Raw genomic sequence first — 11,923 nt, forward strand, 5'->3', positions numbered from 1 at the left:
AAGTTTTTCCAAATCTTAATCATGTTGGCTTAGGATCTGATTTCCTTAACAAGACTCTTAAAGTGCAAGAAATAAAATTAAGAATCAATAAGTGGGATGGATTCAAATTAAAAACCTCTTCCCAGCAAAGGAAACAATCAATAATGTGAGCAGAGAGCCTACAGAATGGGAGAAAATCTTTACCACATGCTCCTCAGAGCACTAATCTCCAGGGTATATAGAGAACTCAAAAAACTTAACACCACAATACCAAATAACCCAAACAATAAATGGGTTAAGGAATTGAACAGACACTTCACAGAAGAAATACAATCAGTCAACAAAGATGAAAAAATGCTCATCATCTTTAGCAATTAGATAAATGAAAATCAAAATTACTCTAAGATTTTATCTCATTCTAGTCAGAATGGCAATTATCAAGAGTATAAGCAATAATAAGTGTTGGCGAGGATGTGGGGGAAAATGAACATTCATACATTGCTTGTGAGACTGCAAATTGCTGAAACTACTATGGAAAGCAGTATGGAGATTCCACAGAAAACTTGGAATAAAACCATCATTTGACCCAGTTATTCCACTCCTTGGTTTATACCCAAAGGACTCAAAATCAGTCATTGGAATTTTAATAGGAATTGTACTATATCTGGATAGTGCTTTTGGTAGCAAGGCCATTTTGACAATGTTAATTCTGTCTATCCAAGAATATGGGAGATATTTCCATCTTTTCAGGTCTTCTTCAATTTCTTTCTTTAGTGTTCTGTAGTTTTTATGTTGAGGTCTTTCACCTCTTCTGTTAGATTGATTCCCATGGTTTTTGTTTGTTTGCTTGTTTTGGGTTTTCTTTTTTGAGACTACTATCATTGAGATAGTTTTCTTAATTTCTATGTTAGCTGATTCATCATTGATGTATAGAAATGCAATTGATTTATGGGTGTTAATTTTATATCCCACTACTTTGCTGAATTCATTTATGAGTTCTAGAAACTTTCTGTGGATTTGGGGTTTCTAAATATAGGATCATGTCATCAGCAAATAAGATGATGTTTGAGCTCTTATTTTCCTATCCATATCCCTTTTCTTTTGTCTAATTGCTTTGGCTAGGGTTTCAAGGACTATGTTGAATAAAGGGTGAAAGAGAGCCTCCCTGTCTTGTTCCAGTTTTTAGAGGAAATGATTTTAGTTTTTCTCCATTTACAATGATGTTGGCCTGGGGTTTAGCATATATAGCTTTTACAATATTAGCATATATAGCTTTTTACAATATTAAGGTATGTTCCTAGTATTCCTAGTTTTTGAGCATGAATGGATGCTATATTTTGTCAAATGCTTTTTCTGCATCTATTGAGGTAATCATATGATTCTTGTCTTTAAGTCTATTGATGTGATGACATGGAGGCCAATGGAACAGAATAGAACACACAGAGACAAACCCATATATATATACAGTTATTTCATTCTACATAAGAGCACCAGAAACATACAAAATATAGCTTTTTTTTTCAACAAGTGGTGCTGGGAAAACTGGAAATCCATATGTAGTACAATAAAACTAAACCCCCATCTCTCACCCTGCACAAAACTCAATTCAAAGTGGATCAAGGACCTAGGCATTAAACAGAGACCCTGGTTTAGAAGAAAAAGTAGGCCCAAATCTCCATCATGTCAGCTTAGGAAATGACTTCCTAAATGAGACTCATAAAGAGCAAGAAGTAAAATCAAGAATCAATAAATGAGATGGTATCAAATAAAAAGCTTTTTCACAGCAAAGGAGACAATGAAGAACATGAAGAGAGCTGGGAATGGCAGTATACTCCTGTAAGCCCAGTGGCTTGGGAGGCTGAGGCAGGAGGATTGTGAGTTCAAAGCCAGTCTCAGCAACTTAGTGATGCACTTATCAACTCAGCAGGACCCTGTCTCTAAAAAAAATTTTTTAAAGGGTTGGGGATGTGGCTCAGTAGTTAAGCATCTAAAAGCATTTTTGTACCATAAAAACAAAAACAAAACCAGAAAGCCACAAAGAGAGAACCTACAGAATGGGAGAAAATCTGCCACCTGCACCTCAAATAGAGCATCAATCTCCCTGATATATTAAGAACTCAAAAAAATTCAACATGCACAAAAAAACAAGTAACTTCACCAATAAATTGGCAAAGGAACTGAATAGGCACTTCACAGAAGTAGCATATTAATGGTCAAAAAATATATGACAAAATTTTCAACATATCTAGCAATTATAAAAATGCACATTAAAACTACACTGAGAATGACAACTATCAAGAATACAAGCAAAAATAAATGTTATTGAGGATGTGGGGACAAAGGTACACTTTCATACTTTGCTGGTGGGACTGAACAATTGGTACAGTCACTATGTAAAGTAGTATAGAGAATCCTCAGAAAACTTGGAAATGGAACCACCATTTGACACAGTTATCCCACTCCTTGGTTTATGCCCAAAGAACTGAAAATCAGCATACTACAATGATGCAGCCACATATAGGAGTTTAGTTCACAACAGCTAAATGATGGAACCAACCTAGGTGCCTTCAACAGACAAATGGATAAAGAAAATGTGGTGTATATACAAAATGGAATATTACTTAGCCTTAATGAAGAGTGAAATTATGGCATTTGCCATCCATTTACTAATGGATAGAACTGGATACTATCATGCTAATTCACAAATAAGGCAGTGTGTTAAGAAGTTCTTTGGATTAGACAAAGAGGAATAAAGGGAAGGGAGGGGGAGTGGGAATAAGAAAAATAGTAGAATGAATTGGACATTACTATCCTATGTTCATAAGATTACAACCAGTGTAATTCTACCTCATGTATAACTAGTAGAATGAGAAGTTATTCTTTCTCTCTCTCTCTCTCTCTCTCTCTCTCTCTCTATATATATATATATATATATATATATATATATATATTAGGTCAAAATACATTCTACTATCATTTATAATAAGAACAAATAAAATATATAAAAAATAAAATGGTGTTGATTTCTAAAACTGTGTTCTCTCTATCCCTCAGAAAAATATTATGAATATGCAGATTTTGGTAGAATAACTCATTTTGCTGTCACCTGCTTGAAAACTATGTATGACTTTTCTATGGTAAGAATGACCCAGCTATAATGGCAGCTTTGCACCCTGCAAACCCAGCCCCAGTCACAGTGATTGCTGAGGTGTGTGTCTGTGACCTATGCTGGACTTATCAAAATCTTCTAGCTGCTTTCTGTGATAACCTCTCTTTTCTAGTTGCAACATTGTGAAGATATAAGCTTGGACTTACCAGTGGTCAAAGTTCAGCTGTGCAGAAATGACTCAATGCATTCAAAGGGGATGGGATATATAGAGAAAACAATACTCTAATAATTAGTTTAAGATTTTCTCTCTCTAATCCTATCTGAAAATATTTCTATCCTTACCATTTTTTGTTGAGTAGAGCAAAGTTCAGTTTCTTTCATATGGATATAAAGCCTCCCAACTAACATACCCTGCCATAGACTTAAAGCAATAGAAATTTTACTTCTCACAGTAAGGGGGGCTAGAAATCTAAGATCAAGATGCTGGAAGATTTCACGTCTAGTGAGAGCTTGTTTTCTCACAGAAGGTGATCATCTCAATGTAATGTCAAATTATGGAAATGAGATGAGAATTCTCTAGGGTCTCTTTTGTAAGATCAGTAAGTCCATTAGTGCAGGCTCCTCCCTCATGACCTAATCAATTCCCAAAGACCCCCACCCCTTAATGCCATCACCTTTGTGGTTAGACTTTCAGCATAATGGCTTTGGGGGGCAGAGGGGGGAGACATTCATCCATAGCAGAGATCCAGTAAAATGAACTAACTACAATTAGTAAAAAGGGTAGAAACATATTCTCTGAGGTAAGCCATTTATACTAAAAATGTTTGGATCTATATACTTGCTCCTGCTGGGATAGGGTCTTGATGAACCTGGTGGCACATCTACTCCATAGCATAAATTCTTTTTTTCTTGATTTACTTTTTAACTGGTACATTATGGTTATTCTTAAAAGTGGAATTTATTAATACAAGCCCATGATATAATTGGGTTAATTTATTTGTATCGTTCCTTCACTTTCCCATCCTACCTCCCTTCTCCTTTTTATACCTCCTCTACTCCACTATAGTCTCTACTATTTTCATGACATCACTTCTGTTTTAATTCCTTACTTTTCACTAGCTTTTGCATATAAGAGAAAATATTCCACTCTTGTCTTTATTTCACTTATCATGGTGTTCTTCATTACCATCCATTTACCAACACATGATATAATTTCATTCTGTTTTATAGCTGAGACTCTATTTTTACGTGTAGCACATTTTCTCCATCCAATCAAGCATTGAGAGACAATTAGTGTGGTTACAGAAGTTGGATATTCTGAATTGTGCTTCTATAAAACACTGGTATGCATATATCACTATACTATGTGGATTTTAGTTTTAGTTTTTTTGGAAACCAAGGAGTGGGTCAGCTGGGTCATATGGTATCTCATACTTAATCTTTTGAATAATCTCTATACTGCTTTCCAAAGTGGTTGTACTAATTTGCAGTCATACCAACAATTTATAAGTGTGACTTTTTCATCATATCCTCATCAAAGAGCATACATTCTTGGCCACAGTAATCATTAAAAAGAATATTTTCTCAATTGAATTAATTTCAAAACATAGAAATATTTCCTTCATTCCCTCATTTTAATATCAAGTACTTATTGAGAAGTTACTTTGCAATAGATGCAGTTCTTTTACTCAGGATACTACAATGAGCATTTATATTTCAACTTCCAGATCACATTATATTTTTTTGCCAATATTTGCCTATAGTCTACAGTTATCATGTCCAAAACAGTTTATACATAAAAAGGAGACATTCTCCACCAAAAGTGGAAATAATTCACAAACTATGGGAGTCAACAAGAGGTTCTAATTCTCAGGTTAGGTATGGGACTATCATATGACCCAGCTGACCTATTCCTTGATATCCAAAATTTTCTTGAAGGTGAAGTTCACATTGAAGGGTGGAAGAAGAGAGCTGCTGAGATTTTCTTAATGATTAGGAGCATGTTCAGGCTACCTTGTGTCTGAGAAGCAAGAGACAGAGCCCTACTAAGGGTGTCCAAAATGGAAAGCATATTAAAAGAATGATCTGGAGGAGTGTACACTCAAGAAAATAAAGTAGAGCCAGGTAAGTAGCTAATAGCGGGTTTACTACTAAAGAAATTAAAACTAATGAGAATGGTGGCCTCCTGCTGAGAATAAACTGAAAGCTTCCTATTAACTTGCCTCCTTGGGATTTCTCCACAGAACAAGTCAGAAAACCATTTCCTGTTTATTTAATATCATAAGACTTGAAAAAATAAGCAAAAAAAATATAGAAGTTGTAAAGAAATTCTTCCTTAGTTCCTCACAAGACCAGATAGGATATTATCATCTACCCTCAGGATCCGCCCATGGCATACATCAGCATAGGTCACAAAAAGAGACAAGACTGTTTTAAAAAAAAAAAGTTTGGCATAGATATGAGGTTAAGAAGTACAATAAAAATGACTCAGTCTGGGTGTGAGTTTGGTATGAGCACTTAAAAAATCAATTAATCCTCTATTAGTTCTGTGGAATCAGCATTATTATGCCACCTCTTCAAGGAGTACTGGTTAAATTTCATGATTCCAGGAGGTGAAGTGTCACTGTTATGCCTCCCACACCCCTCTCCTGCAGAAATCTGTTTAAAGGTCTCTGGTGAATGTAGTTCTATGGATATTTTTTTTGGTTCTGAATAATTATTTAGGGTCACTTTACTGACCAGAACTTCAGCTCCTAATTCTATTGTGGTCTTAGAACCTATTGACCAATCTAAATTGATCCAGGACTCTGTTGGCGGGTGAAGCAGAAAGAATGCTGTCTAGATGTGAGAAGACTAGCAGGCTGCGAAGACTGCGAAGCATTTCAGGACCAAGGTGAGGATGCCAGCAGTACTCAAACTTGTCTCCCTGCATCTTGATGCCAAGAAGGTCTGGGAGAGATCCCATAGGAAAGTGTGGCTGGCGCTGCAGCTGACAGCCCATGGTGCCGGCTGGCGCCCCTCTGCACCCACTGGGGGAGGGGTGTTTTGTGAGCTGTGGACAGCTGCAAGAGGAGGCGCGGGCTTCCTGCTAGCCTGTCTGCAGCCCAGTGCCCAGCCCCATATCTCTGGAGTTGATGACAGTGCTGACGCCGGGAGGATCACTGATTGCAGTTATCCCAGCCGCCCAGGGAGGGTCCAAGATGTGGAGGTACCAGGGTGGGAAAGCAGCACCAGAGACAGGCCACACAGCAGCTTCCCCTTGCCCGCCTGTCCTGACCTGCCTCCCTTGCTCCCAAAGAACACCCCCGCCACACACACACACACACACACACACACGGAACCCCTATGTTCCCAAGGGACCGCCAGCAGCCTCCAAAACCAAGGTGAAGGAACAAATCAAGATCATCGTGGAGGATTTGGAAATTAGTCTTGGGAGACCTGAATGATATTGCCAAAGGTGAGAGGCGCCAAGTCAGAGTCGCTGTCCTTGATCTTCCTGGGGTTCTGGTTCCAGTTTTTGCTTGAGACCTCCAGATATCCAACTCCTGGTGATCTACAAAATGATGCCTGCATATGCATCCTGAGAATAGTTGTTTTTGCACTTAAAAAAAAATCTGGAAGAATTCTAATTCTTTTATTGGCAATGTTATGCTTTTATCTTTTGACATAAACTAACAGTGACCTTTGGAACTTAAAAATTAAAAAGTGGCTGGATCATCATGTCAGTCCCATATGGAATTTATTTTTCTTTTGTACTTTTAAAATTGTAACTAAGGGAGAGAGAGCCTGGGAGGAATAGAGAGGGCAGAGGGTGGGAGGGTATGGGAGGGGGCATGAGGTGAGAAATGATGGTGGGATGTGATGGAATAATGTGCATGTATGAAGACAGGAATTGGTGTGAATACACTTTGTATACAACCAGAGATATGAAAAAATGTGCTCTACATATGTAATAACAATTGTAATACATTCCGCTGTCATATATAAATAAAAATTTAACTATGTTGTAAATTGTAACTAAAATGAATTTTTTAAATTATTCTTTTATCTTTACATAAATTATTTACCAACAACATTAGACATTTGAAGTTTAATTTTAAAGTTGCATTATTTGTAGATATCTGGAATTCAGTCATTTGAATTCATATAGTAAAGTTGATTTGAACATACATTAACTGCTTGAAACATTCAAATAATTAGTAATAAAACTCAAATTTGTGGAATTACCCGGGCCGCGGGTCCCCGCGGAGCACTGAGCATAACGGTCGGGGTAGCGGAGGCTGGGAGCTGGGCTCGAATGCCAGGTCGGCATTCGGGCGGCAGCGTCTGCTGCTTCCAGCATCTGCCGGGCGGGGAGCCGGACGAAGGCAGCGTGCCCCTAACCCTGCTGCGCGGGGAGCCCGGGCTGCACTTGGCGCTGGTCGCCGAGGACCTCAACCACCTGGCGCAGGAGTCCTGCCTCAGTGACGAGAACTGTGATTTCAGCTCCGCCTAGAAGGGGTCCTCACTGCGCTACTACATTAAGGGCGAGAGCGGCGGCGGCGGCAGCGGCAGCACCCCGTGCGCTGCCGCCGCCGCAGCAGCCGCCGCTGGTCTCGACGAACTCGGGGGGCAGTGGGGCTGCGGGAGTGGGTTTTGAGGAGAGGAAGCAAACCCGGCCCGGCGGCCCAGCAGCCCGACACCGCTACGAGGGGGTGACGGAGCTTGGCCCGGAGAAGGTTCGCTGGTTCTACAAGGAAGACATGAAGACTTGGAAGCCCTTCATCGGTTACGATTCTCTCCGCATCGAGCTAGCTTTCCGGACCCTGCTGCAGGCCACTAGCGCTCGGCCCCAGCCCGAGGGCCCGGATAACCAGCATGTGTGCGGCGGGACTTCCCCGCTGGACCCGCCCTCTAGCTCCGAAGAGGAAGAGGAGGAGGACCGCGCCTGCTTGAGCGCGGCTGGGCATGAGCCCCAAATGGAGGAGCTGGTGAACATTGAGCCGGTTTGCGTGCGCCGCGGCCTCTATGAGGTGGATGTGACCCAAGGAGAGTGCTACCCGGTGTACTGGAACCAGGCTGATAAAATACCAGTAATGCGTGGACAGTGGTTTATTGACGGTACTTGGCAGCCTCTAGAAGAAGAAGAAAGTAATTTAATTGAGCAAGAACATCTCAGATGTTTTAGGGGTCAGCAGATGCAGGGAAATTTTGATCTTGAAGTGTCAAAATCCTTAGACGGAAAAGATGTTGTCCACCACCTCCCTCCCTTCTCCCTCCCTTTTCTGTTCAAATGGAGAGGATATAAGGAGAGTACAGATGCAGCAGGTCTTAAAAGAAAGCTCTCCCAAGCTATTTATAGTTTCAAATTGAGTCGAAACCACGTGGACTGGCATAGTATGGATGAAGTATATCTTTATAGTGATGCGATCACATCTAAAATTGCAAGAACAGTCACCCAAAAACTAGGATTTTCTAAAGCATCAAGTAGTGGGACCAGACTTCGTAGAGGTTATGTAGAAGAAGCCACAGTAGAAGACAAGCCGTCACAGACTACCCACATTGTGTTTGTTGTGCATGGCATTGGACAGAAAATGGACCAAGGAAGAATTATCAAAAATACAGCCATGATGAGAGAGGCTGCAAGAAAAATAGAAGAAAGGCATTTTTCCAACTATGCAACACATGTTGAATTTCTGCCTGTTGAGTGGCGGTCAAAACTTACTCTTGATGGAGATACTGTTGATTCCATTACTCCTGACAAAGTACGGGGTTTAAGAGATTTGCTGAACAGCAGTGCAATGGACATAATGTATTATACTAGCCCCCTTTATAGGGATGAACTAGTTAAAGGCCTTCAGCAAGAGCTGAATCGATTATATTCCCTTTTCTGTTCTCGGAATCCAGACTTTGAAGAAAAAGGGGGTAAAGTCTCAATAGTGTCCCACTCCTTGGGATGTGTAATCACCTACGACATAATGACTGGCTGGAATCCCGTTCTACTCTATGAACAGTTGCTACAAAAGGAAGAAGAATTCCCTGATGAACAGTGGATGAGCTATGAAGAAAGACATCTTCTTGATGAACTCTATATAACAAAACGACGGCTGAGGGAAATAGAAGAACGGCTGCATGAATTGAAGGCAACGTCCATAACACAAACACCTGCCTTAAAATTTAAGGTTGAGAATTTCTTCTGTCTGGGATCCCCACTAGCTGTTTTTTTGGCATTGCGTGGCGTCCGCCCAGGAAACACTGGAAGTCAAGACCATATTTTACCTAGAGAGATTTGTAACCGGTTGCTAAATATTTTCCATCCTACAGATCCAGTAGCTTATAGATTAGAACCATTAACATTGAAACACTACAGCAACATTTCACCTGTCCAGAACCACTGGTACAATACTTCAAATCCTCTACCTTATGAGCATATGAAGCCAAATTTTCTCAACCCAAAAGAACCTACCTTAATTTCAGAGAATGAAGGCATATCAACCATACCAAACCCTATGACCTCACCAATCTTATCCTGCCGACACTATGGAGAATCTATAAGTAATATAGGCAAAGCAAGCATATTAGGGGCTGCTAGCATTGGAAAGGGGCTTGGAGGAATGCTGTTCTCAAGATTTGGACATTCATCTGCATTCCAGCAATCAGAGACATCAAAAGACTCAATGGAAGATGAGAAGAAATCAGTTGCTTCTCCTCCTACTACCACCGCAGCAACCCAGACTCTTCGACATAACAGTTCTGGCTTTCTTGATTCTGCATTGGAATTGGATCACAGAGAAGGCCTTGTGGAGAGCCGCTATTGGTCAGCTGTCACGTCACACACTGCCTACTGGTCATCCTTGGATGTTGCCCTCTTTCTTTTAACTTTCATGTACAAACACGAGCAGGATAATGATGCAAAACCCAATTTAGATCCAATCTGAACTCTTGAAGGACATTAATGATCCCAAACTGATTTTTTTTCTGTTAAAATATGTGTGTCAAGATATGAAGATTTCAGGGTTAAGTATGTTCCAGTTTTGTTTGGGGCAAGAAATATTTGAATTTAAAAGCACTTTGTTAAAAAAAAAACAAAACATTTTCAGTTCTAAAGAAGTTACTTACAGTTCCATAATTTCGATTATGAATCTGATAGAACTCCCTGGAGAGAAGCAAGCAAGACCTGGAAGTGAGGAAGGTTTGGGCGAACTGCATGTAAAGGTTATAAATTACAATCAAATTTCTCCAAGATATAAAATCATATTAATGGGTTGAATCTAATGTATTAACCAAAATATGTTATAAATCTAAAATGTTCAAGGTTCAATGTAGTCTGTGTAAAGATTACAGTGTGGTAATATCATTGTTTTAAATTTCTATGAAATCTTCCATTTTGACAATTTCTTTGAAAGAAGAGAAACTAATGCTAAACAATATTTGAACTATTATATTTATAATTTATGACCTCTGACTAATTGCTTTATTTCAGTGTATGAAACATTACATTTTTTTAATGTTTCCTTTGAATTAATTTAAGAACCACATTTAGTTTCTGTAGTGTTAAGACCCTTTTTTCCCTCAGAATTCCATCTTTGTACTCTTCAGATGAACATATAGACACTGTGGCATACTTTCAATATTTTTTTCATTAAAAACTTGTGTTTCATAAAAAATAAATAAATAAAACTCAATCCAGTACTTACTCTTATCCAGTAAGAAGGACTGTTAATATTAGCATCTTTTTATGAATAATTTTTGTTATAGTTATATAATTAGTTATAATTGGACTTTATATTAGAAAAACAGCATTTCTAGTTTTATTCTGTCCTCATAATTAATTAAACCTCAAAAAACTTGAGTTTTCAGACTAATCTGATTCATTTTGTCTTTACACAATAATGAAAAAGCTTCAATGTAATTCAGTATATTTATGCAGCACCTACCATGTTTCAAGATCCATGCCATCTTTTTACTGTTACTAAGATGAATTGCTGTAGTGTAGGGCCTCAGTGAGCTCAAAACTTTAATTGGAGTGTTTATTCTGTTTTTCAACATCAGCAATATAAAAAAGCATCAATGCATTTAGCAGCCATTCTGACTAAAAAATGGGCTTAGGGAGAGAAAGCAGACCCTTGAATAAGATCAGTACATGTTCACTTATACACCAGTACTTTCCATGCATTTAGTAGCATGGTACTCCTTGGTAAAGCTTAAACAGGCCTAGAATATGAATTTAAAAAACTTATAATTTATCCAAGCCATCTTAATTAGCATAAGTGGATCAATACCATATACAGGAGGTAAAATATCCAAATGCTATGACTAAATATTAGAGACTTCTGTGGAGGGTAGGTCCTTTACAAAAATGAAGCAAAGGAAGATTTTGAATCTGTCTTTGTGGTGTGAATAGTGTTTGAAGAGTTAGAAAAAAAGGAATGAATAGAAAACAGCTGTGGAATACCAGATTAACCCATGTTGCTTTTCTTGTACATTTAAAAAAACAAAAGAATAGTGGTGAAACTCTTTGAGTTTTAGGTATAAAATTAACCATTTCTGGTGTAGCAGGTGCTGGTGATCCTTTTCCACTAAGAAATGTAGAAACAAAGCTATTGCGTTTTAAAAATAGTTAAATAATCCAGCGTCTTTAGTAGTAATTTGCCTGTTCTTTGTTGAGAAACTCACTGGTAAGCTGTTTTGCCTCAATTTTGGTGTTATTATGGAATCACAGATCACATTGTTTGGAGAGAGATTGTAATATCTGAAAACAGCCTTATCTGAAATAAAAGTCATTGTTACTTTAGGTTTGATTGTAACCTTAAACTTTTCTTGTTGCATTTCATTTTACAACTTTAAGTAATAGGA

General features: G+C 38.6%; 1 protein-coding gene across 1 annotated transcript; it reads left to right on the forward strand.

The window, feature by feature from the left end:
* The first annotated feature begins 7,314 nt into the window (after positions 1–7,314).
* Positions 7,315–10,734, forward strand: LOC107155625 (phospholipase DDHD1-like). The gene has a single exon (XM_015501611.2). It carries the CDS (start codon positions 7,831–7,833, stop codon positions 10,003–10,005), a length of 2,175 nt encoding a protein of 724 aa, XP_015357097.2. The 5' UTR covers positions 7,315–7,830; the 3' UTR covers positions 10,006–10,734.
* The last annotated feature ends 1,189 nt before the right edge of the window (positions 10,735–11,923 follow it).

This window comes from Marmota marmota, unplaced genomic scaffold (genome assembly GCF_001458135.2).
Source record: "Marmota marmota marmota unplaced genomic scaffold, marMar, whole genome shotgun sequence".
Lineage (NCBI taxonomy): Eukaryota > Metazoa > Chordata > Mammalia > Rodentia > Sciuridae > Marmota > Marmota marmota.